Source organism: Pholis gunnellus, assembly GCF_910591455.1.
Source record: "Pholis gunnellus genome assembly, chromosome: 22".
In the NCBI taxonomy this organism is placed as follows: domain Eukaryota; kingdom Metazoa; phylum Chordata; class Actinopteri; order Perciformes; family Pholidae; genus Pholis; species Pholis gunnellus.
Window position 1 is genome coordinate 9,534,709 of NC_136549.1, and position 26,568 is coordinate 9,561,276.

Below are 26,568 nucleotides of genomic sequence, written 5' to 3' on the forward strand. Positions count from 1 at the left end.
CCAATGCAAAAAAAAGAAAAATTTAATATGACATCTAATGTTTCCATTGCAACATAACCGTGTAACGGTCCTACAGTGAGAGGGACGTGATCATGCTACAGGCCACCTCCATAGGCTGCTGAACTTTTCAACTCGTGAGTAACGTTCGCTCCGCTGTCTGTCGCTCAGCGTCTCAACCCCTAAACCCTCCGACAGAAGCCGAACCAAGCCGAGGCCCAGCGACAACGACGTCAGCATATCTCGTTCTTTCGTTTTTCTGCCTGCTGCGTGCGAAGGAGAGACAGGGAGAAAAAAAAAAAAAAAAAAAAAAAAACGTCTCTCAGCAAAGCAACAAGAAGGAAGAGCAATGGCGACACTGGATCGCCAAATACCAAGTCCGGATACGTTCCTTTGCGAGCCTTGGTCTTCCTTCGTCAGTGCGGCTAAATTACGTTTTGTTGACAGTAAGTTCGCACGTCGGTAGCGTTGTTGTTTTCACGGACAAACTGTCGGGAAGTGCGTGCTCCAACTGTCTGTGATTGAGTTGAGTAAGCCCCCACAATGCAGGGTTCCGTCAAAGCGCAGCAAAGTAACTGTCAAAAAATATCACTACGAAATGCAATATTAATAGGTCGCTTTAATAGTCGTGCACATGGGCGCGTGAGCAAAAAGCTTATAACCCCTTACGCTGCAGAGTTTGTACCACTGGCGCGTGCAGTAATGCATTTCCTGCGCCCACAGCTGTAAGTTTTGTTAGCTTTTCTGACAGCTTCAGTTTGCTTTTACTAAAAGCCAGCGCGCGCTGCTGCTAGCGAGCTAATGCTAACCACGGTAGCATTGCAACCTCGGACCAGCGTGGCTCCGCGCGTGGCCCCCCCAAAGTTTTGTTGTGACTGCTGCCGAGTGTTTGTAAGCGGCTGCTTGTGCTTCTTGTGACGCAGACTCGTCCCCGGATAACCGCGACAAACAGCTTTACTGCCCCGGTGAAGCCGCGAGGCTCGGCAAAGGAGGTGAGGAAGTTGCACCGACAGATACTCTAACGCTGTCACCCGCACGATGATGTTTGTTATTGTTTTGTTCGTACATGCTCTGCAGCATCGAAGGATGCCAAACATGTTTATATACAGAAAACCGCCATTAACGGGCATCGTGCACTTTTTAAATACATGCTTTAGTTGAGATATGAGGAGGGACATATTGATGTTGGTGTGTCTGAATAACACAGCTGTCATACAGTAAGTATCATGTAACTAATGATTATTTTCTCCATTAAACGATTCATCTTTATGCCCATAAAATGGCAAAACATCCAGCTAAGCTATCGTGTTGTTGGAAATAAATAAATATACAGTAGCTGGAGAGCAGGGGTTCCCATGTGTTTTTCAGTATTACCCAAACCACATATTACCTATGTGATAGAGCAGCAGCCAATCAGAAGTGCTCGTGCATGGCTGACAGTCTGTCTGATTTATTGTCTTAATTATGTTTTGTTTTTAGCAAAAGAAAATATATATATATATATATATATGTATGTGGAGGGGGTTGTGGGGTGCCCCTAAGCAGTGAGTGGGTGCCTCCACCCCCCCCCCCCCCCCCCCCCTTCAGGGACAGAGCCCTGAGGAGTTCCTCCACATCCGCCGATGTATAAATACCCCCAGGAGCACGCGCTGCACATTTACACACTCGAGTCATCCCTGAACGTTTGCAGCAGCCCTCGTACAAACACACCAACACACACACACACCGACACACACACACACACACCCACCGAGGCGGGGAACGTCTTCTCACTCTCACTGGTCAAATACCAACACACACACGCGCACACACACGCCTCATCTTCCTCTCTCCGAGCCAAACTGCAGCGGTGTTTCCAGAATTGCTGATCCGTTGGCACCATGACACTAAAAACAGACACCCGTAAGCCTCACAGACACGCGGGGAAGCACGTCTTCAAAGCTGTATTTGTACGTTTGAGTAGCGTGGCTCGTCGTCGTAGAGTCAGACTCACTTTGCCACTTCAGTGTAAACGTATTTTGTAGATGGGGAGGCCAGGTTTGCAGTAATTGGTGTGTGTGTGTGTGTGTGTGTGTGTGTGTGTGGTGTGATTGGTATCTATGTCTATTTGTCACTCTCTCACACACAGTGGAGATGATGACAACCAGCAGCAACTTTGTCGGGCTGGACTGACAGCGGGTGTCGTCACCTCACTAGAAATAGGCGGCGCTGTAATGCTTCTATTTAGTGTGTCCACCACTGTCTTCAGTGGGGACGGGAGCCGTCATGTTATTGTTGTGACGCTTTAGGTGATAATGTATGTATTAGCCTTCTTAGAGTATATTCTGATGAAGACGTCTCTACATGAGCTGTTTCCTCTATTTAAGTCCTTTTGACTGTGGAATTTTTGTATTTATCTTCGGACATTTTATAGGCCAAACTCAATTAATAGAGCAAATAACCCGCAGATTAATTGGTTAAATAATTGTAAAAATGTAGCCGTAAAAACCTTTTCTTAATATGTGATCAGAGTCGAAATAGATAGTGGAATGTCCTTGATGTTATACATTCAGCCGACATGTTAGAACATAACTCCAGTTTCACATTTTGAGATTATATCAGTGAAACCCGTTCGTACGCTTTATGCCATAAATGGCTTCATGTATTACTCGCAGGAGTTCGTTTGTCAGCCTGGCTTTTATACCCGACGCTCACATCGTTCTGATCGTTTGAAGCTTATCGTAACAACTCGGGTGAAGTAGGTTTAAACTTTTGTTTCCTGATCATAGCCCAGCACACGTGTTCGGTTTCTCCGTGTGACACGCTGTCTTTACAGTTTAGTTACTACTGCAAACAGTTTGCCTCCTGGAAATAAGACCTGCCGCCTATTTCTGGACGCTCACCGAAAGTCTTGCTCTCTTATTTCAGTAAAAAAAGGACGAGGGAGTGTCTTCATACAAGATGCTGGAATCTTGAACTCCATAAGTTTAACCCAGATTTGTATCATTGGCAGTTTTGTAAAAAACGGAGCGACTAGTAGAGTTTTTAATCATTAGTATCTCCAAACACGTTTGTTCGCCAGTGACTGATTGTTTCTGGAGTTCATTTTCAGGCCTGTCAGAAATAGACGACGCACTTAGTCTGCATTTGACTTGGCAGATGCAGAGGAAAGTGCATTCGTACTCACTCCCACTAAAAGTCCTTTTTGCATGTTTAGTTTTGTCTGGGACACTAACTGCTCAAGTTGTTGGATCCCTCGGCAGGTCGAGCTAACCTGCAGCGGCGTCTCACTGCTCACATTGCAATGTTATTAACCCAACCGCCTAACAAGCCGTCGACTAAAAATGACCACATTCAAAAGCTGCTTTTCCACACGCAGCCAAAACTTCCTATTTGTGTATTATACCCCCCCCCCCCCCCCCTTTCGGTTAAGTCAAAAACAAACACGCTTTATTTGCTTGTGAGGGAAAGCAGTTTTTATTCAGCAAACACAGGAATCAGAGAGTTTGAAGTGTGGCTTAAATCCAGCAGCATGTTTAGAAATAATGGGGGGGGGGGGGAGGAGTGAGCGATTATCTCCTCTTCTGTGTTGACGAGGGGAACTTGTGCAAAGCATCTCAGTGCAGCTATACTCTGAAACCAACCGTCGGCCTGACGAGAAAGCCACTTCCTCTAATACCAGTTTATTTTACCGCGTTGGCGTTACTCTCTTGCCCTTCGTTTTGATTCAGTCTTCAATCGGTATAACTCAAAAGTAAAGAAATATTCCTGCCAGCGGTCACGACAACCTCAGTGTTTTTTGTTTGTGTCCTTGAACACTTCATGCATGCGCAATGAGACCCACTCTGACCTTTTGCAGTGTGTATACACACACCCTCTGCTCTCGTTGTCTACACAGTTGTGTGATACGACTTAGACCTTCAGTAACCTTCGCAGATCCGTTTCCTGCACACACACACACACACACACACACACACACACTGATGTGCACGAGACATGACTGACGCTCTCTTTGACTTCCCAGATGACAACAAAACTCACCAGCAGTGCGAGGCCGCGAGGCCGCGACGCCGCGGCATGCACCTGCACACCGTCAGACACACACACACACGCACACATTCTCTCAATTTTTCCCAAACACACACACACATCCATCCGTACATGCCCCCCCGCCTCCCCTCAGTGAGTCTGGCTTAAGCCCCGAGCTAATAAGTGCTGCGATTTCCGTCAGCGGAGCTTGTTTGGGTGCAGGACGATTAGGCTCTTACAGCTTAGCCAAAACAGATATTGGCTAATTTCCATGAGGACAAATGAGTTTTTCTCTATATTTCTCTGAATCAGTTTTTGTTTAGTGGCACAGTGTTGTTGCTGTTTGCTTTCTTGAGAGGATTGTCTGTCACTTTTATGCCTGTTTAGTGATTTGGACACACTGTCATTTTATGTAAAAGCAGCTCCAAAGCTAAATGAACATGTTGAGCATTGTGAGCTTCTGTCTGGCAGGTTTGTTTTTCAGATTTGAGTGTCATTTAAACACACAATATATTTTACTTTTGTTTGTTTTCTCGCTCTTCTTCTCTTGTTCTATACGATTCTCAGTTTTTTTGTTTTTCTGAAATGTCTTTCTCAGAGATGCTTGGCTACAGAGCACTGGAGGATTTTTGTCTTGTCTGCCATGTCTGCGATCAGGTGGTCACTCCTCAGGGCATCCTCTCACACTATGGTAAGACACACACACACACACACACACACACACACAGCGACCCCACAGGGCAGAGGCACACATGAAAGCCTCAGGCCATACCTCGTGGCATCTCCAGTTGTCACCCGGAGGCACAGAACACACACACACACACACACACACACTCATGCAAAGCAGCCAGATCAACACAATCATCTCTATTTATCCCTGCAGGGCTTTTTGAAACATAGTCTATCTACAACTTATCTTCCAGTCCAAACTAGCACACACCACTTGTTTGTACTGTCTAATACTCAGTAGGCTGATACAACTGAAAAGCACTCAATAATTTACAGAGAAGTGGACCTGATGTAGCATTGTGCCTGTTTATTTTGTGAGAGAAACAGCCATTACAATAATATTCTTGTACTCTGGAAAAAATGCTGAAGCAAAAGGAAGATTCAACAGACCGATGGGTTGATTTAAGAAAGAAAGAAATACAGATAAAATACACATCCATCTGTTAAACCTCACCTTTTTAAGAGTGTTTGTTGTTCAAGCACTTGATCCCGGCTCCCATTGGCCCTCCGCCCTGTCCGTCTACCTCTTTGTTTGTTTTTGACCGGGGCTCCACTGAGCACGCTCGCATCTGCCCCGCGAGCTGCTGCTTCCTTCTGTTGGCGGCACGTGCACCAGCCATAGCCGTCTGTTTGGGCGGGGTGGGGGGGGGGGGGCATGGTCACGCTTAATGAGCACACACACACACACACTTCTCCCTGAGAGGAGAGAGGCCAGTGGAGTTGCATGCTCACACATTTCTCACTTTCTGTTTCTCAGCAGAAAGAGGTCAGTGGTATTGTAAGACACACACACACACACACACACACACACACACACACACACACACACAGCGTCAGGAGTGGGAATCTCCTGAGAGCTCCTCATAAAACAAAGCTATCCTCGGGCCACAGTATTTTAACAAGCTGGCGTTGTGGTGGGCTAGCAGGCCAAGTCACATGCTGACAAGTAGAAAAGCAGCATGTGTGAGTCACTTTCATCATAGGTTCATCATATACTTTAAAAACGTACATTCATTTTAATTCAGTCAAACTGTCCAGCGTCCAGTCATTCTTAAATTTGAACCCGTCAAGATTTGCTTACGATGTTTTATGCATTTCCTCCCGTTGTCGCTTATTCCTCATCTTACTGTAATGTCCTCACAAGTATAGTGTCCTGCTGGGGGTTCTAAATGAAATGTTGTGCATTTCTATTCCCTGCAATGGCCCTGTAGTTGTGTGTATCCATCACGGGATCTGCTTTCATGCTTGACCTGTGCGTTGAATAAGCACTGAGGCCTTGGATATACAGAAACACACACACACGCGCACACACACGCACACACACGCACACACACGCACACACACACACACACAGAGAGGAGGAGGGGGTTGGCTGTCTCAGGGGTCAGCGGCTCCGAGTTATACTCGCCCAGTTTGCTGCTCAAGCGTTGCCGTGTGTGACGAAGAGAGTGGTCACAACTTAAGCTCGGCCGTTTAATATTTGCCACGTCATGTGTTCAAGAAGGTTTAACTGCATGTTATATGTCGGAGACCTGCTCCATGTAGTAGATGTTTAAACGTCCTTAGAGGAACGCAAGCACGTATGTTCTTAGCATAAGTAGCCCCGGTGGGATGAACCCCTCACACTGGCAGCGTTCGTACCGTGCTCTCTGTGCAATGAGCTCGTAGAGAAGAAACGTGAAAGAGAAATAGTTTTTAATGCTCGTGGTTGAACCTCCAAAGCTTATTTTGGACAGAACAGGATGTTCTAAAGACATATTCCCAATGAGGATATTTGGTTTCACCACATTTTTTTTAAGCAATGTGGGAGAATTATTGAAACTTGCCTCATATTGATGTTTACTAAGGGCTAGTATGATTAGAATGAGTGTATTTCAATAGCATTTTGTATGACGGTACATGTGGGCCCTGAATAGTTGCGATCATTTTTTACTTATATGTCAATTGTAATATTAGAGGGAATGATCAATATTGTCATTGAAAAACATATTAAAATGACTATGGGATGTTTTTTGCGGGGATCTCAAGCAAACAAAGATGCTTCATTAAGTCTGTAGAATTTGATACGTCGGCCAGAACATCTCTGCAGAACGACAATATTTATTTTGATACACACGTCGCCTTTTACAAATATTTGAACATTGCGGCAGGCTACATTGCGACACATTTGTTCAGCCCGCAACACCATGACAAACTAGACATTTCAATATTTCAGATGCGTGTGTGTGAGTGAGTGAGTGGTGATTTTGAAGCTGTGCGTTTGGATAAATCAGAACCTCCCGCTGTGTTCAGATGTATCGCTGTATTCCTTCCTGTCCTCTCATCCACTACAGCTTCTTCTCTCCACTCTCTCAGTCCGTCTCTTCTGCTGGCGGCCCCTGCTGTGGGGAAGTCGAGCGCACGATAAAGTTGTTGTTGCTGTTTAAAGTGTCAGTCTCTCTGTCTCTCTACTGGATTAATTGAGCTCTGAGGCAGGTCAAAAACAACACTTCCTGTTTCCTTTCGGTTTCATTTCGCTCCTTAACAAGCGTGTGGGCTGCTCGCTGAAGTGTGACGATTGTCTGTTTTTTTTTTTCTGGAGAGTTTTGCCCCGTAACCACAGTGTCGCTCATTTCCGCTGTTGTGTTACGGTTATTGCGGCTTGGCTGGACGTGAACCGAGGCCCGGGACGATTAAAATTCCAGCTGCTGCTGCTTCACATGAGACGTAGTTTTACATGTGTACGGTGTTCAGAAATGCAAAGTGTGTGGCATCAAAAAAAAAAACTAATTTCAGGGGAGACATTGCTCAGAAATCATTGTAATCTTCTCTGATGATGATTTATGTATCTATTCCTTTTCTAGATTGCGTAATAGTAAATGCATAATAGTATTTATCCAAGAGATCAAAGGCTCACAACCTTTTTTTTTAACTCTTTAACCTCTTTACCTGCCTCACTGTGTGATTTTAGTTTGTTTTCTAAGATATGACAACATAATATAATGGACCTAATAGTCTATATACACATACACAGTATACATAATAGTTCATGTAAATGTTTCCTTGTTGTTATGTAGGGAGTTGTCATATTGTTCACCTAAATTTACAAAAGACATGATCATGCATCGATTGCCAGTAGAAAGTGGAAAACTAACCACTGTTTTCTAATACAAAACTAGTTGCCTTTGACTCAGCGTTTCTAGAAAACCTGAATCACTGACAATCTTCATAGATGCTTTTCTCATGTCGATCTCTCTCTCTGACTCTCTGCCTCGCACAATGTAAACAAACCCAGCTGAGCTTCCGAGAGCCTCCTGCTTCCTCGTCGTGCAATGGCTCCACCCACAGGATGAGCCAGCAGCCTATCGGCAACCAGCTGGGCTCTCAGCATTGCCATAACGACAGCGGCAGGCAGGCAGGCAGGCAGGCAGGAGAGCGTAGCAGCGAGGGTGCCCTTGTGGTCGAGTGGCTTAGTGACCTTGCCTGGGCAGCCGTCCATGTATTGTACATCAGTGCGGTTAGCTCCCAACTGGCTCCTTTTACTCACAGGATGAGCTCTGTTACAAAGCAAAATACACCTCATTCTGTTTTTATATGCTCAACTGTGCGGATTCATTGAACTGGACAGTTGAGCTGTCAAAAAATTCTGTGTGAAATAATGTGTGATTTAAAGTGTGAAATCATGACCGTTGTAGCCGCATACCTGCAAATGTGGCTCTGGACTTTGGTCCTGCTACTCTGAATACAGCTGCCTCCCTGCACCTCTGCTTCCACTGGCCTATTTACACACCTGTCACACACACACACACACACACACACTCATATTCTCACATATGCTAATTACCCTCTTGCAAAGTATGCTTATATGTACTCGCTATGCATACAAACTACATATAGCCTATACTTTGGACAAAAACACGCATACGCTGGCAGTATTCAAGTTCCCAACGCAGTGTCGTATACCTTCACGCACACCTGTTGTACTCATGCATGCGGTGGCTAATCTCTTCGACACACACAGACACACTTTGCGCATGCATTGCACACACACACACACGCACACACACTCCCCCTCAGTCACCTGCAGCACACTTTCATATGCACTCGTGCACTCTGAGCAAACACACCGGGTCAGTCCCTCTGTCTGCCCTGCCCTTATTGTTCCAACGTGCTGCTGTTGGGAGACTACTACTACACCCATTAACCGGGTTGTACAACATTGTGACACACGCGCACACACACACACACACACACACCCTGATGCTGCCTACTGAGGTTTGTACACTAAGGAAACCCTTTCTAAAATTATACTTCAGGCTTTTGTTTTTGCACTTAAGTACCAAAGAAATACAGACACCCCTGTGAGGCTTTCGCATTGCTTTAAAGGGCTAGTTCGACGTTTTGGGAAAGGCACTCATTCGCTGTGTTTGTGTGCCTGTTTCTTGGTCAGGCTAGCTGTTTCCTCTTGCGTTCAGTCTCTGTGCAAAGGGAAGCTAACCAGCTGCTGGCGGTGGACACACATTTTCCCCTACGGACAAGAGAGTGGATCAGTCTTCTAATCTAACTCTCGTCAGAGTTGGATTATCCCCCTCATCACACTGGATGATGGTTAGAGGTCCCTTTGCTCCGTGTCCTGTACGTGCCCACAGATGCTACAGGTTTTTGGGGTAAAATCTTCGTCCAGCACTCTCGGGGGCAGAGAGTGCTTATCTAATGGCTCGGTGGCTAGCTGTCGGTCATGCGGTGCAATTTTGCACAATTACAAGCCAATGGGAGACATTGCCTGGCTTCTTCGCAGGCTCCCGTCTCTACATTTCCCTGCCGTCATACCTCAGGGGAATGCAACGTCCGTGGGAGCACCGTCCTGTTGGGATTCACACATTAAACTTGAGGCATGTGCTTAGGCTGTGGGACACCCAGGCTTGCAGTGCACAGTGACCTGGCCTTTTTGCCCAGTCGGCAGTTGGGCCGAGTTTCTGTATACATGTAAAGTTTCGGGCCCAGCTGGGACTACATCACATCCCTATCGGCCTTCGCCTCAGTGTTTACATATACGGAAGCCTGGTAGAGGGACCTACTATTTTGTCTGCCTGACTCTGTTAGTCTGTCACTGTGTGTGTGTGTGTGTGTGTGTGTGTGAGAAAAGTTGTATTAGTGAGTTGTTTTAGCTTGACCTTGGCTTTTATATCTTCTACTCTCTGTCAAGTATTTTAAAAAGCTACCAAAGCTTCAGGGTGACATTTAGCAGTTCCATATTCTACCTGAGCGGCTCTCTTCATGTCACTGCTCTCTTCAGTTTTAGATTAGCATCTTATCAGCAGACAGGAAATGCAGCTAAACACACGGGCTGGTCTCTTTTTAAAAAACAACTTATCTATCTGTCAACTTAATCTTGGTCGATCTGGCAGATGTTGGTTATTTACTTCCTGAAGCAGCTTTTAGATTTGCATAACTTTGTTTTGAATTATGAACATAATGACATTGCACCAACTCAAGACACTGTGTTACTGTGTGTACGGTGTGTTCCCGCCTCCTTTCTCTTGTGACATGTTCACCCCTCTGCTTTCACTCAGGTAGCTGGGGTGTAGTTTCCCTGTGAGGCAGTCAGAGAGAGAGAGAGACAAGCAGTCCTGGACCACATTCCCTCCCTACCCTCCTCCCACAAAGACATGCATAGCAAAAACCGTAAGTGTGAGCTCCTCTTCTCTCCCCCCCCCCCCCCCCCCCACACACACACACACACACACACACAGCCTTGTTATTTACTCCCCTCTCTTTCTGTGTCTCAGCACCCTTTCACTTGTGCATTCTGATCAGATCTGGGTCAAAAGTATTTTTAATTGTTGGCTCTTGTTTTGTTCGAGCAGCACATAATAACAAACTGGTGGAGTTAATCAGACAAGGACACTTCAGCTGGTGTCAGGCATGTTGCTAATTAGAGAAAAGTACTTTAAATTGATTTGTAGACGCTTCTTTTCTTTGTGAAAAAAGGTTCTGGCACAGATTCGTCTTATAACACGGCGATCTGGCACCGAAACCGGTTAGAAAAAGAGAAATAAAGTTGGTGTAAATGCTACACCACACTAATCACTTCTAGTCTGGTGAAAATTGGATGCAACTCAGATCCCAAAAAAGTACCCAGATCCAAAAAGTACCCACAAGCATGGTCTTGATAGTAGGAGTGTGTCTTCAGCTCTCACACATCCATGTGACCTCACACACTTTGTCTCTGTCTCGACCTGTTCCAGAGAAGCGCCACGGCTCCCCCGCTCCCTCCAGGAGCCTCCTGGTCCCCATGAAGCCCAAAGCACCTGCGGTGGCCCCCGCTGTGGCCCCCGGTCCTGGGGACACGCTGGCCTTCAGGGTCCCTAAAGATTTCCCTCACGCACGCTTCAGTAAGGCCCCTCTTGCGGTCTACCCACCAAAGGGGGCCCGGAACAAGCCGTGGTGGGCACATTTTTTAATATGATGACTTTCTTACACATATTCCCGCCACACTTTTTTAGGAGCTGCGGGGAGTTTCATAAAATGCTGCTTTTGCTGATTCCAGAAGTCGTACAGTGTTTTAACTCCACTCTTCCCCTCTGCAGTGTATCGCTTCCTGTCGTGAGCCTGGAGAAGATGCCCTGCCTCAGCCATGCCGACTCTGCGTCACATGTGCGCCTCACCAGCTCCTCTTCATCCTCCTTCTCCTCTCCCTCCTCTCTTAAACCTCCCTCCCTCACTCCCCCGGCCTCCCAGCGGTCCGGCGAGAAGCTCACGAACGGCCGCGGCACCGGCGGGCCGTCCACACCGCGCTCCACCGCCTCTCCATCCTCTCTGGACGGGCGGCCCAGTCCCGCACGCTCTCCGCTGGACCGGCGGCTGCTGTCAACACCTTCTCCCTCCGCGCTGGACCGGAAACCCTCCCCGTCGCCTTCCCCCGCTCACCGACACGGCGCTCTGCTGCCATCGTCGTCGTCGTCGCCATTGGAGAAGAAGCAGCAAAACGGGACTAAGACGTCCTCCAGGTCGCAGAGAAGACTTTCAGGTCAGCCTCTCAGATTATTCTGCATTGATCCAGGTGAATTATTCTCCTCCCATCTACCGCTTCCAAACGTCTTTTCTTTAAATAAAAAAAAAACAGTGATGCGCACGAGTTAACCTCGTGGTCATCTCAAAATAAGAGAGGTGAAAACATGCACAGTAATAAAGTTAAAAGGTTTTGATGGACACTTCTGGTTCAGCTTTTTCCTCTTCTCCCCTCGTCTTCTCTCTCCATTCGAGCTCCGCTCCTCTGATTTACACCGTCTAATTCACGAGCTCCCGCTGCCAAAAAAGCTGCTCGTCTTCTTGAGAGATTTCCCCCACCTCCTGTGTCTCTATATTTCTTTTTCATCCTCTCACTCTCCACCTCCTGCCTCGACCTCCATCGTGCCTCTCTTACGCACAGACACACACACGGTCTGGCCTCATTTTTTGTTCTTTGACACACTCCCGTTTCCTCCTCTCTGTTGGTGTTTTCTCTCCGTTTCCCTCTCCGTCTTGCGCTTCTGCTTTTTTTTCAGTGTCTTCCTTCAGTCCACGTTCACACTAACCCGTCTCAACTTCCTTTTTTAAGGTTGTGTGCGAGTGAGCATGTGAGCATGTGAGTTTGTTTATTTCTGAGAGTGCTTGCACGTCGCTGCCGCACATGTGTGTGTGTGTGTGTGTTTGTCGGTCTACACCTGTATGCGTCGCCCAGAAAGATTACAGGGATTATGGGTAAGGCCAACACTAGATTACAGCCCTCTGACAGCAACACTATTTAAGGTAACCTGCTGACTGGAAGTTGTTGTTGTTGTGCGAGGTTGTGCTGGGCGACACAGGTCTCTGTGTTTCTGAGCAATGCTTTCGTATCAGCAGAGACAATTAACAAAAGTTTAGCATGAAAGGCCTTCACCATTTGATTTATGTATGTAAAAAGAAAATTCATTTTGTTTTATAACTTCATAACTAATAATTCTAATGATCCTTAATCTTGTTACTGACTGTAACCAGCGCCATTGCTGAAACATTTGATAAAGCTACTTCCTGAATCAACTCTAACATACCTTACAAACCAGAGGGCACCGTTTCACTACGGACTGGATGTATTGTGTTAGATGATATGGTTAAACTGAGTATTTAATTAAAATGTATGCTTATCATTATGATCACTCTCGTTTCTGCATTATTTGATGTTGAACAGGTGAAAGATGGGGATTTGTTTTACCCCAAAAAGGGGAGAAAAAAAATGAGTAAAAATGAGTGGATAATATTTTACCAAATCCCAAATAGTAAGAAGCTAACTGAGGTTGTAAGTTCATGTTCCATAAATAGAGATTTGTAACACCTGAGGATCTTCTAAACATTTTACCCGAGGAGCAGATCTTAACGATGGAAATCAGAGACTTTGGCTGCAAACCGGCACAGTCATAAAAGTGAATAGCTGCATGTCGTCATCAAAGTAAATTCTCTATTCATTAAAGCAGGAGAGAGTTTCCCGGGGCCGTCAGTCACAGTTGACTCTGGTCCCGCTGCCAGTCTGTCCTGTCAACCATGATTTGTTCCAGCTTGCGGGGATCTTTCCAGTTTACCCGCTAGAAAAACTGGAAACACTTCTAATAATGTAACACAGCATCGTACTATGAGACTACAGGAGCCTTAAAACACAGCTGAATGTCTGAATGATCAAAGGAATATGTGAAGAGACAAATGTCAGCGAGCCAAATGCTTTCTTAAAAGAGACGCATTAATGCACTTGTGGTACTGTGAGCCTCCCACTCCCAGCAAATATGATTAGCTACTTGAAAGAAGGAGGGAAGAGATGCCAGTCTAATGTGTGTATGGGTTTACATGTTTTTTTACAGGGAGAGTCTTTGATCCGAACAAGCACTGTGGAGTCCAGGACCCCGAAACGAAGCGACCCTGCACGAGGTCTCTCACCTGCAAGGTAACACAAATACGATCTCTCGCACTCCCCGTCCGTCTCTGTGCTTCGTCTGCACTTCCCCTTCCTCAGTCTGTGCAAGGTAGCAGTGCGGAGGCATTACAGGGCCCACACTTCCCTTAATGAGGTAATTATAGATGTTGGATGAGGCTGCAACATCTTTCAGCTGTAAAACTGGTATTTTACTGCCCTTTAATTACTTCTAGCAAGCGTTACTAATCACTTCAATCTGTTTATTAAGTAATTAGAGCTGTATCGGGCTCGTGTGTTGATATTGTTCGGAGTGGCTGGGGCGATCGTGTTCTCATCATTTCTGGGTGGTTTTTCAATGTTGATGTCTCCGTTAATACTGGCAGTCCCAATGAGAACAAGGATTTAATCAGAGACGCCTTCCAGGAGTATGTTATTTATTCAGTCATATATTTATCTCCATATTTCCCAGTTTAAAAACCCATCCACTGATCCCCACACACACATCTAAACACTATTGTTTTTCCTTGTTTACCAAAAGCATCTTCAATTCTAAATGATCTTATGAACCTTCTTAAGCTTTAGAGGTGTTCCCCTGATTGTAGATAATATCGTAGGAGGCCAAGAGCGTGAACATCCTGAACCTGTAAGAGGAACCAAAAACTGCGACTGCTTGATCTCCGATTTGATATTGTGTTTTGAGTAACGTCTCCCTTGAATATTAGTTGTTCGCTACATTTTTGAGTAGATAAGATGCATCTGTCGGATCTTTAAAGCATTTTTAGAGGCCTCTACAGGAAACATATTTCCTTCCAAAAGCCACACACCACCTGTTATTTAACCAGTATTCCATCAGCCTCACACTCGCATCCTTTAGAGGACTGTTGGAAAACCAAATGTTTGGTAGCTGGTTCCCTTCCAATGTAGTTGGACTAGCTCACCACGAACAGGCAATATTTACCCGTGTTAGTGTGGTGTGACGTGGGCAGCAGCACGGTGCAGCGATTATGGAAACTTTCCTGAAACCAGAGAGCCATGATTGAAGCCCCTGGGAGTGCAACCCTCAGCCCTGCTCAATTAACTCCACGTATCAATACTTTCATTGTCAAAGTCTTTCTGTAAAATAACCTTTTGTGTTTGTTTGTTTTTTTGTCTGCCACAGACTCACTCCTTAACCCACCGCCGAGCCGTCTCCGGCCGAATGAAACACTTCGACATCCTCCTGGCTGAACACAAGGGGCGGGCGAAGCTCAACGAGGGAGCGAAGGAGAAGGAGAAGGAGAAGGAGAAGGACAGGGACGGATCGCAGGGAGGGAAGGAAGGCGGCAGCCAGAGTATCACGCCACAAGAGACCTCAAGTCCCAGCAAGCCTCACTGTCCGAACGGACGACCTCTGTCCACGCTGAAGCTCAGGCTGGCAAATGCACACATACCCAGGTAGGGCAGAGGAAACACACACATACACACACTTACACACATACGGTATTCACTATGTGTGTGTAGAACAACCTGACCATCCAGGCTGCCAAGGATGGATGAGATCCGTGTCCAATCAGGTTCGGTTCTGTCAGTCACGTGATCAATGTGTCTGATCTTCCGAGCATATGAGGAGAAGAAGTAACCGTGGTACAAAACTTTCAATCCTCATAAATCCAAAGAAATACAATATTTTCAAAGTAAACTATTTCAATGCTATAGATTTAATTGCATTTATACACCAATATTGCCAATACAATTTCGTAATTAGGTATTTAGTTGCTTATAAGATTCAAAATGTTACAGCAATTATTTGCTTCTTTATATGTTGTCTACTCTGTTGCCTTTTTTTTATATATATATATATTTATTACCATTAAGTCAAACAATTGACTAATTTTACAACTGGTTTTGCATTCATTTTTTTTATAATATACATATATATATATACGTTTTTTTAAGTTTAAGCTGTACTTTTAAAGAAACTCTCTGAATAAAAGTCTCTATTCTTTTTTTAATTTATCAAGCATTATTTATATTTACAGATTTATTTTGGGATACTTTAGCACACAATGTACCCAATGATTTATAACTTTCACTTTTTATCAGCAATTTATCTTTACTCTTACTTAAATCTGACTTTTAATACTTTTCTCACATCACTGGAGTTTAACTGTTCTGGGCACAGATGCATGTGAAATCCTTGTCTGTTCATGTTTTTCCCACCAGGGGATGCTGTAAACAACAACAGTGCTAGAATGGAGACACAGTAGCTAATGAATAGCAACTCTGCACTCATGAAAGTCTTACTAGAAACTGATTTCCTCTTTCTATTTAGAAGATGCTCTCTGTTTACCATTTGGTCCCTTCTCTCTTCCAATCTCTTCTTTGCTTCTCCATCCCATTTCATTTTCTCCCCCTTCCTCTTCCCCTCATTTCCATTTCCCTCCGTCTCCCCCTCTATTTCTGTCCCTTTCCCCTTGCTCCCCTCACCTCTCCTTCCCAGGGTTCCAGGCTCCACCACCTCCACCTATGGCCCTCCTCCCCCAGCAGCAGCAGCAGCAGCGCCTGCCCCGGCCCCCAACCCAGAGCCTTCTCCCCACAGTTCGGGGGCAGCAGCAGGAGACGGAGGTCGACTTTCCAGTGACGAGGGAGACGCAGAGACTCCAGAGGGCACCGACAGACCTGCCTTTCACTACTCCAATCGCCACCCGCAGCCTTTAGGGGTGAGTATTTAGATGCCATTTAAAGGAATTAGTTTCGTTGGTGTTCAGACTCGGGTGTAGCTCTCATAAAGCGCTTTCAATGCAACAAAAAAGAAAGAGGAAAGAAGCTTTTGTTCAGAATCTGGGTCAAGACCAAAAAAGTGATCACAGGAAGGATATCCATTTCCTGTCTTAACTATATTGCACGTTCTAATATTTAAAATAATAAATTCAAATATTGTCTCTTTCTTAGTCATCTGTTCTTTTCCATCAATCTCTCCGTTTCTTTTGATGCCTCTTTCCCTCCACATCCTGCTCTGTCGACCCACCTCTCACTTCCTTCCTCTTTCTCTCACTGTCTTTCGTTCTTATTTCTCTCTACATCCTTTCTCATTCACTCTTCATCCATCTGCTCGTCTTCTCCTCATTTTTTTTCTCACGTGCCTTCTCCTCCTTTCTCTCCTTTCCATCAACATCTCTCTCCATGCCTGGCCCGATTTCCCTTTACACTCCCTCTTCTTTCTCCTTCCAGTTCTGCGTATTCAGCAGCAGGCTCATGGGCCGGGGTCACTACGTGTTCGACAGGCGATGGGACAGGATGAGGCTGGCGCTCCAGAACATGGTGGAGAAACACCTCAACGCACAGATGTGGAGGTGAGTGTGCAAGGACGTACACTCGAGGTAAACTGTTTTTTTCTCTGAGCTTTTTTTTTTACGTAGAAGTCCATCTTTAAATGTACATATTTCATGGAATTTATTTCCCAGCTACTTTAAATTTAAGTTTAAAAATAGGTAATGGGTAGCAGAGAGATCAACACAAATATTAAAAAAGAGATAAAATAGATAAAATCATGGGAGGAGCAACTGTGGCAAATATATTTCATTTCCCTTTTCATGTCAACACAGAAGACCATTGTTCAGTAAAACATAAATCATATTGATCAGAACTTCAGGTTTAGTACTCTGAATCCATATTAGCAATGAAGAAACTTAATTGGTCTCTTATCCTCTGAAATATCCTCCTCCTGTTTTAGGAAGGTGCCTCTGGCGGCCGGCAGCCTCCGCTCCCTCTCCTCCTCTGGTACCTCCCCCTCCGCTTCACAGCAGAGCCCCTCTCCCTCCTCCGCCGCTTCTTCTCACCTCTCGGCCCCCTCCAACTCCCTCTTCCACCCCGCCACATTTCCTCAGTCTGCATCCGTGGCGGGGATGTTCAGCATTCGAGACGCTCCGCGGCCCGTCGCCCCAGTTTCCGCGCCGGGTAAAGCCCGTAACGGCACGCATAAAGCCAGCCGGCCATCCAAAGACACGGAGGACTCTGCAGTGGGAGCTAAAAGGAGAAAAAACTCTTCCCACCCCTCCTCCTCCTCCTCCTCATCCTTCTCTCCTTCTTCCTTGTTTCCGACTGTGGATAATGGTAGGAGGAACGGCAGCAGCTATCATCCGGCGTTACAAGGTTCGGGGGGGACAGCAGCAAACCCAGGCAGGAAAAAGAGCGGAGGAAGTGGGCTTTGGAGCGGCGGAGAGCTCTGGTTGTCCAGTGCCGATGGATCTCAAAGTCACAGCTCGCAGAACAGGTGGGTACAGGGCTGTTTTAAAGTTTAGACAGTCATAGAAATGCATTTGATCCGCCCCAGATCTTAAAAAACAGAGAGGACAGAGCCCGCAGTGCAAAGGCTGTGATGACAGGTGTTTATCTTTCCACTAAAATATACAGCCTGTCAAATCTGCTGTGATGATTTTCATAGTTTACAGTGAAAGTCGTACTGGAGCTCACTATATATATATATATATATATATATATATAATTAATGGCCATCCTCCTCTGGTCTCCAGTCGCGAGCTTGGCACGGCCAGTATACCTTACTCACCCAGCAGGGAGCCGGCCTCTGCCCCCCATCAGCCCCTGGCCTCCCCCTCCGGACCCTTGGCTTATGGGGGAGGAGCAGAGGGCAGGAAGAGGAGGAGTCCCGGCTCTTACAGAGGGAAGGCCAGCAAGCTGAGTCGGCCGGGCGGGTTGGAGAGCGTCTTTGGGAATGGGAGCGACACCACCGTGGGAATACTGGCTTCGGGGCCCGAGTCCCCGAGACAGGTAGGTGTTGCATAAAGAAATAGATAGACATTTTGAAAACATGAAACATAAATTAGGTTGTTTATAGCACAACAACACATAATATAATGTGATGAAGAAGTGAAATACAATGCAGTTGTTCAAAGGCATGTTGGATTTGTTGCTTGCTGCTAGTTTTTACATATATTTTTTCAAAGTTGTTAGAAGTTGCATTATATACAATATTATAATAATAATAATAATAATAAATGAAAACCAGCTAATAAATCTCTTGTCTGTCTTCTGCCCACAGACCAAGTTGCATCACTGACAGGGACCTGTCTCACGGACAAAATGTTGGGCAGCTGGTCAGACCGCCACCGTTTGTGACCTTTGACCTCACCACTCTTCCACTGACGGCCCCAATCAGACGGCTTCATCTCGGCGATGTCACCCCTATTCATCCAATGACTTTGCCCACTGGTTGGCCAGCCGTTAACTTCCACGCTCCACGTTGTAGTTATGGATCGCTGTGACGGAAAGCAGCCGCGGTCGCGGCCTTTTCAGAACAAGACGGTGGTATCCAAAAACGTATCCTACGAAAAGGGAATCAGCCTCGCAAAGTTTTAGAAGGCATTCTTAATAATACCACCGCTGTACAATTTTTTTTTGGGAAAACTTTTTTTTTTGTTTAAACTGGTTGTTCTGACCATTTTCCTGGTTGCTGTGTCTGGTCAGCTGATGGGGACAGAGATTGTTTTTGGGGAGTGAGATGGTTGAAGGACCTACTGTAGGACATCTAAACCACCTCAACTGCCGCCCCCCCCCCCTCCTCCCCCATCACTTTTTCTGTCTTACTCTTGATTTTAGCTTTTCCCTCAAAGATGGAAGAGATCACCAGCTTTAGTTGGGGTTTTGACAACATCTCCACAATTCTCTCTACAATTTTTATTTATCCCCCTCTTTCCACTCCAGCATGCCTGTGTTCAAAGTGCCCTTACTGCCCTCGCCTCCTTCTTCACTGACTCCAGAGCAGTCTCGAGGAGAGCCACACAAGGACCTGTTCACACAAGGGAAGGAAAAAGAGAAAACGTTTGTGTTACCAACGATGCCGCGTCAATGCATTGTATATTAATATAGGAAGAAATCCGATATTATTTGAAGATTTTATTTTTATTTTTTCTTCGTTCTGGTTTTAAATGTTGCAAGAAATAAGCTGACACACAAACTCCTGTGTGTGTGTGTGTGCGGGTGTGTGTGTGTGTGTGTGTGTGCGTGTGTGTGTCAGGACTTGCATCCAAAAAGGAATGATTACTACGGTGTCGGATTTTTTTTTTTTTTGTACAATAATTTATCGTTCTTAAATGTTTGTTTTCTAACTGACCCTGGATGTTTGAGCTACAGAGACTCTTTGAGCAAAATAATCATTTCTATGGCATTTTGAAGAAATGCTGAAAGTATTATGAGAGATCATATTGTGTACATATCTGTTATTTTTGTATTTATTAATAATTGTCCCCTTTTCCTCAATATGAGGTCAACAGAGTGTTTTGCCCTCCTACCTAGGTCTGTGTTTACTGATGAGATTGGCCTGGTTTCTCCAAATCTGTTCGTTACAAATTAATACCAGTTAATACTCAAACACAGCTAAATACGAAGATAACAACAACCTGTGGTCAGTTCTAAAAAATCATTTTATTCTGCGCTGAAAAGTTTTTTTTGTCATTTTGTTTAATTGTCAGTAGCTTTCTAAAAAGAAAGCCAACTCTCTTCATCCAAAGATTTAACATTAGCTTTGTTTTGCTAGGTCTTTCTGGATCTGGATCTTTTTCTTTTTTTTTACAGCAATGAGCAGATCCACCATTTCCACAAAGGTCCAGCAACAGAACCGAAAAAAAAGTATTTAATTTTAGGAATTTAATATGCCCGCTGACTTCTTTCGAGTCTACTGAATTGTCACTTTCCCAGTGAGAATAGACTACATACTCTAAACCTGTCGGAGTACTTTAAAATTATTTTGATGGAAAAATGGTGGTCATGTTTCCCTACCAGCATGTCTTCACATTTCTAAAAGCTCAACAGTTTGTGACTGACGTCCGCTAATGAACAATGGTTTTGATTTTGTGACACCAGGCCATTGTTCGTATTCTCACAGAAAGGGCCCCACACACCTGTTTGCCTGCAGTCCCGCCCCCTTTTCATACGTCTACCAATGTTCAAAACTATAGCTCTATTTTTAAGCGGTCTTTATCTTCCAGTAGGCGTTTGTCTAGTCTCAGTGCGATTACTCTTGGTTGTTTGTGTATGTACAAATCAAGGCCGGGTCAAAATGCTTTCACTTACTGCCGCACCCTTCACGCTCTGTACCGTTTCTTCTGCAGCATAGCCAAGCGCTTGATTGTCTTTTAAATACCTTAAAACATGCATACCTGCAGCATCAGGTGTCCAAAACAAACGCTCAATACCACAACTTAGTCCAAAGTTGCACAAACGTGGTTAATATATTGTATAGGCGCAAGAAAATTACTGAAATGTGGTATTACAAATGCTCTGGTATGTCAAAAAAAACCAAAATGTCTAAAAGGTATCCTGTCTGTTCGTGTGGTGTTTGCTGATGAAGCCAAAGTAACTGAGAGCATTTCGATGTGGTGGATAGCAGCGTAGAGCTCCTGCCCGGTACTCGCCAGCTGCTTCAAAATGTGTCTTTTGAATTAGTCTCAAAAGCCTCTCAGCACTAATGATGAGTGAATTGTACATACTCAGTTGTATTTCGTGTTCCGCGTTTCCCAAGTGCTTCCCATGATGACACTTTATTCATCAACGTGTGCGATCGTCTAAAGTACTCTTGGATCGGTTTGGTGATACCGGCTCGGTGGTCTTTATTGTACGGCGGACACGTGGTTTATCCAGGTACCCGCGGTGTACAGTTAACTCGTTAACATGCCTGCAATTACACCATACAGTTTTTGTTTCTCTGTTTAACGCAACATACCAACACAATATAGATGGTTTGTGTGGGGTTTTAATGGTGGGGAACTGTGGTTTAAGTGGGAGTTGAAGATTTGTTTCCGCTCAGTATCTTCTCACAGATCAAGGAGGACGATCTTAAAGCTGATTTACTGTTTGTAGTAATTGAAATGGGAAGTTACGGTCTGCTGCAGCTAAAATTTAAGTTCATGAATTTCAGAGCAGTTGTATGTTATCTTTGCTGTTGAATTTTATGGAGGTATTAACAGTTTTTTTTCTTTTTTTTTTTTTAAAGCCTCCCCCTTACTTCTTTTTGCACTTTGTCATAATGCCCCAGATCTTTAATCAACTTCTATTTATATAAATATTTGAGATTTTAAAAGCAAATCTATATCTTTATATTTGTAAAAAGTGTTTCTGGCAACTACAGTAAAAGAAGGTGAAGAGTATATTCCCGGTGAGTCCGGCCCCTAAACCAGTTTGTTGTGTCTGATCCGAACTGTGTTGAATGTCTGAAGAAATGCCTTGTAAGAGTGGCGGTGTGTTCACTCTCACTGCAGTTGGATCAGAAAAATGGATTTCCCATCGAAAACAACTGAACACTTGCTGTATAAAAAGAAATGTCTTATATCCAAGCTTTTATTAAATGAATGAAGGTGGATCTCGTTTTATTTGCAAATCAAAGATGAATGGGAGGGAAGGTTCCCACAGATGATGAGTGTTTGTTCTGCATTTGTTGAGTGATCCTTGATGGGAAACATGAAATGTTTGTGTTATTGGAGCAGAGCAAATAAGTCCGCTGTGGTTCTCAGGGTTTCAAAAAAGGAGCTTCAATTATGTATTCTGTGCTTAGATTTTTCACCAGATGCATCTTTAATTGCCCTTTTTATTCTTGAACACACTAACGAGCGCTGTCTGCTTCCATGCTATGATATGAGAAAACATGCAACATCCCGACCCCCCCCACCCCTCCACCCCTCAGCATCCTGGCTCCGGTGATGGAGATGTCGATCAGTCAGTATCACCACTACCTTGGTCCAAACTGAAACATCTCAACAACTATTGGATGAAGAGGATCCATTCTACTGACTAGCGCCACCAGCAGGTTGACATTTTTGGGGCTTTTCGTGAAATAGCTTGTCAAATATTGGATGGATTGCCATAAAATTTGGTACAAATATTCATGACTTTGGAGATTCCCCCGATGCTTCGTGTAGCACAATCATCAGGTTAACATTTCAATTTGTCCAATACTGGAGACGTTCCCGTCAGACCCTCCGGTAGTTTGTGTTTAGTGCAGAATGCTAACACGCTAAACTAACATGATGAACATGGTTAATGTCATACTTGCTAAAGAGAAGCATGTTAGCTTGCTGTCATTAGCATTTAGCTTTTTATGAGAAGAGAGTTGACTTGCAGCATCTTTCAGAGCTTTCCATTTCTGCTAATCAGCGCACACACAGTATGCATTATTGTATTTTTGTGTAATCTAACCAGAATCCTGCTTGATCAACAATAAAGGGAAAGAGGGTATTTAATGGACTTTTCCTCTACAGTAGGATGATTTATCAGGTTACGGTTCAGCTCTAAAGACTCTATTGCTCACCAGGAAATCACATGTTTGCAAGGAAGCGAAACCAAAAACACATTTTTTTGCACCACATAATTAATTGCATAACTAGTGATCTTGGTGCTTTTTAACACTGCTTATTAGCGACCAACTTCTTAGTTTTAAATACAGTATTTTAATCCCAGACCTCTGTCTTGGTACACATTCAACATTTTGGAGCATGATGTTGATTCCCAGACCAGACCCCATTAGTGACGTCGCCCGTCCCTTACCTTTGACCTCCAAGGAAGGTGGTGAGAGAATTTCGCTCCGGCATTTGGCAACTCTGTGATGATGATGCAACTTCCAACATGGATCAAATTGTCGATGATAATGATTTTCTAATGTACTGTAGAAATGGGAACCACAGATTGTTCTGTGGTTCCCATTTTACTGCCGTTCTCTCTTTGTAGCACTGATTTTATGTTGTTGTTGTTGACAGTGGAAAGCTGGACAACTGAGATCTCTGCTCTCGTCATTGAGCAAAATGAAAGGACACTGCGGGCAGTAATCAAGACATGAGCACAACGCCGACCATTGACACACTCCTGTGGTTTTCTGCCTGTCCTTACCTGTGACAGCAACACATTCCTTCTGTTCATGTTTATTTACAGACTGCCGCTGTTATTCGCCATCTTTTCTAGATAAAGAAATGTATGTGTCTTGAGGTAGAACGTGCATATCATTTATAACTAATTGACTAAAGGGAATAATCAACTATCCCTGGCATGATGGAGATGAGTTATTGCATATATACATGTAGAGTAAAAAGAATATATGATTATTCTAGTAGCCCAGAGTTGTTAACACTAACTGTCATTATGCATCAATACTAACATTTTGCCAACAGCGATGACTGCTTTTGCAAGTGCTCCTTACTGTGGAGAACAATCAGTTTGTCCCCAAGTCTGAGTCAGATGTGACTGTCGACCCCCAGAGATTAGTGACTAGAGACGGAGTTAGAAACGCAAGAACGGAAACATGATCCACATGGAGAGATTGGAAATGACTGTTTGCGCATTTTAGCACTATAACATTTGTAATAAATTTTAAAGCAAGATTATTTAACTTTTGCTGCAGCGTCCAAAAGGAAGTTACAGGGAGAGACGGATTAAACATCTACCTGAAGTTTACTATCACATGATAACTTTAGCACTTGTAAGCTAGTGGTCAGTAATGCTGTAACAGCAAAAGCCCTGTGAGTATATGGTTGAGGCCGACAGCATTTTGTTGCTTATCAATTCACCTTTTCGTTTCGTAATTTAAGATTGTGTCATTTCTTCTTTTAAAACATTTTTCAAAGTATACATTTCCTTCTAAAAATGTGATTTTCAGAACATCTGTTGGGGGTTGTTTGGAGCAGCCCCTGACCCAAGACTCTGCTGTTCAGATATCTATAAATATACTGTAGCCTGATTTAAAATGTTAGTCAATTTAACCTCAATGGAATTTACTGTATGTCTAACTTTACTGAGAACCAAAAAGGTCTCTTTAAACTAGTCCAAAAAGTGATCATGATAATTTATTAAACCTTCTTGGAACAGGCCCAATCGATGAATCTGATGATTACAGTCTCTCATCAACCCATATGTTGATGCTTTTTTTTTCTGGCTTGTGAGAGTCCAGGTTGGGGATTATGTGAAAAGGGGCAATTGTAGGCTTCAAACTACGAGCCGTTTGATTGATAGAACAGTCAAGTCGTTCATAAGTTCCCGTAGTTCAAGAGATGTCTAGACACCCATTTGGCCCTTTTTGAATGGTAATTATCTTTTCTGAGAAATGGAGATAGCGTGTGACAAAGGTCAGAATGAAACTGAATCGAAGTTGGAGGGAAGAAAAGTTAAATTCCACATGAAAGAGATGGAAACCGTGGCCCAAACGTGCAACACTGCATGGTCAGGAGGAGCGGTGCCGAATGTGTGTAGCCCCACAGACGTGCTGCGACGTTTGCATCTGAGGCTGGAGTTTATGAGGTTTTCTCCACAAAAGGAGCCGCTGCATTATTTTTTCATGATGACTGTTCTGCACAGCGCGCTACGATGTCGCTCATGTGCCTACACCCTTTCCAAACATCATTGTTCTTTTAGGAGGAAAGATTCAGCTTTGAACACACTGTATATATTGCATTATGTTACTATCATGGTAGTTTTAGGACGTCGTTACAACAGTCTGAAATATAGAGGCCTGTGTAACTGTGGCTGTGGCTACATGTACAGATGGCTCTACTGCCATCTTTTACTGCTCTCCAGACAAATCGCTACATCCAATTAGATTAATTTGAGCATGACATCCAGCAGGCATTTTCTACCCCCTGCTTCACTCTCTTGCTTTTTACATTAGGGGACCGAGATGAGAGAAAAACACATCACTAACAACATTGACACCTTGTGGTCAGTTAACTCCAACACGACCCCAAATCTCATCAGCCACGTATCAGATCAAAAGCACTCAGGAAGACATGCAATGCACGACGAATGATGTTAACCTCAAAGTAAGGGACGACCCTTATTTAGTCTTCATTTATTCCGAGGCTCCTGCTGGGAGGAACAATTACTGCACAGGTCGTCCTCTGAATTCATAATCACGGCAGCTACCACGCGACTGCCGAGGATGTCAGAAACTCACACATCCAAGGAAATGTATCACGTTTTTTTAATGAAATACACTTATTTCCACAAATTGTAAGAAAGTTGAACATAAATTAAAACTCAATGTGTGGGGATTGTTTGTCTTTTACAAAGGGGATCCCACTGGAATCAAGTTGTACTCTACACCCCAGCATCTTCACCGCTCCCTCTTGGTCCCACTTGTAGTCCTTGTTGTAATTATAAACAGGCTATTTAAATTACCAGCATAAACTAATTATTTGTCATGCACAAAAAGTGTCCAAACATGTGACTAGGTTTTGTGATAAATGCAGCCTGCATGTAATTGAGAAGATAAAAGCTCTGGGCTCTATTCGGCGACGTCCATGAATGCCGAGGAGTTTCTCCCCCCATTGCAAACAGCATTCTTATGATAATGGAATAATGCTGGTGCTTTAGTTAATTGTGCATAGGCGATAGTGGTGGGCACCTTTTGTTGTGAGCTCTCATGAGCCCAAAGGAAAGAGCTGGCAGGGATTATAACTCTTATAGAACTTCTCAAACCCCCCCCCACTTTCTCCTCACTTTGCATTCAATGAGTTGAGTGTTTTTCTTTATTGGAAATTAGACTTGTAGGATGTATTCAGGATAGGTAGAGCATGTTTGTGTTATTTTACACACATATGTGGTATCCATCAACATCTGCCTAACCTGCTGGCTGGATAAAATATATATTTTTTCTTTATGAGTAGCTCAAGATGTTGAAGAAAGATCTTTTACAACAGGTGTAACACATTGATTTGTTCACAATGGGTTTAAATCAAAATGTCCTTGTTCTGGTTAAAGGAGGATAGCTGCTTTGTTTAAGTGGAACACTTTTCTTAACTATACTCTAATTCAATCTCTAACCGTAAAGTTCCAATTACAGTTTAATGGGGATGTGTACTGTGTTTACCGTTAGCATCTTGAATTCACTTAGATAATGCAGTTTGTTCATTCAAATGAGTCCGACTCTCTTGCTCATTGGTTGGTTTGAACACATCTTA

General features: G+C 44.2%; 1 protein-coding gene across 2 annotated transcripts; it reads left to right on the forward strand.

Annotated features, from left to right (window-relative positions):
- The first annotated feature begins 315 nt into the window (after window positions 1–315).
- On the forward strand, window positions 316–21,982 carry atxn7l1 (ataxin 7-like 1). Of its 2 annotated transcripts, XM_079183469.1 has the most exons (12): window positions 316–443; window positions 921–989; window positions 4,604–4,696; window positions 10,962–11,160; window positions 11,304–11,743; window positions 13,584–13,666; window positions 14,796–15,070; window positions 16,116–16,335; window positions 16,847–16,968; window positions 17,349–17,888; window positions 18,148–18,403; window positions 18,675–21,982. In XM_079183469.1, the coding sequence occupies exons 1-12, from the start codon at window positions 347–349 to the stop codon at window positions 18,690–18,692; spliced, it is 2,412 nt and encodes an 803-aa protein (XP_079039595.1). In that variant the 5' UTR covers window positions 316–346; the 3' UTR covers window positions 18,693–21,982. The 2 variants fall into 2 exon arrangements, with proteins under 2 accessions (XP_079039595.1, XP_079039594.1); XM_079183468.1 differs by lacking the exons at window positions 316–443; window positions 921–989 and adding an exon at window positions 10,291–10,398 and having other exon boundaries at window positions 4,657–4,696.
- Window positions 21,983–26,568: the final 4,586 nt, after the last annotated feature.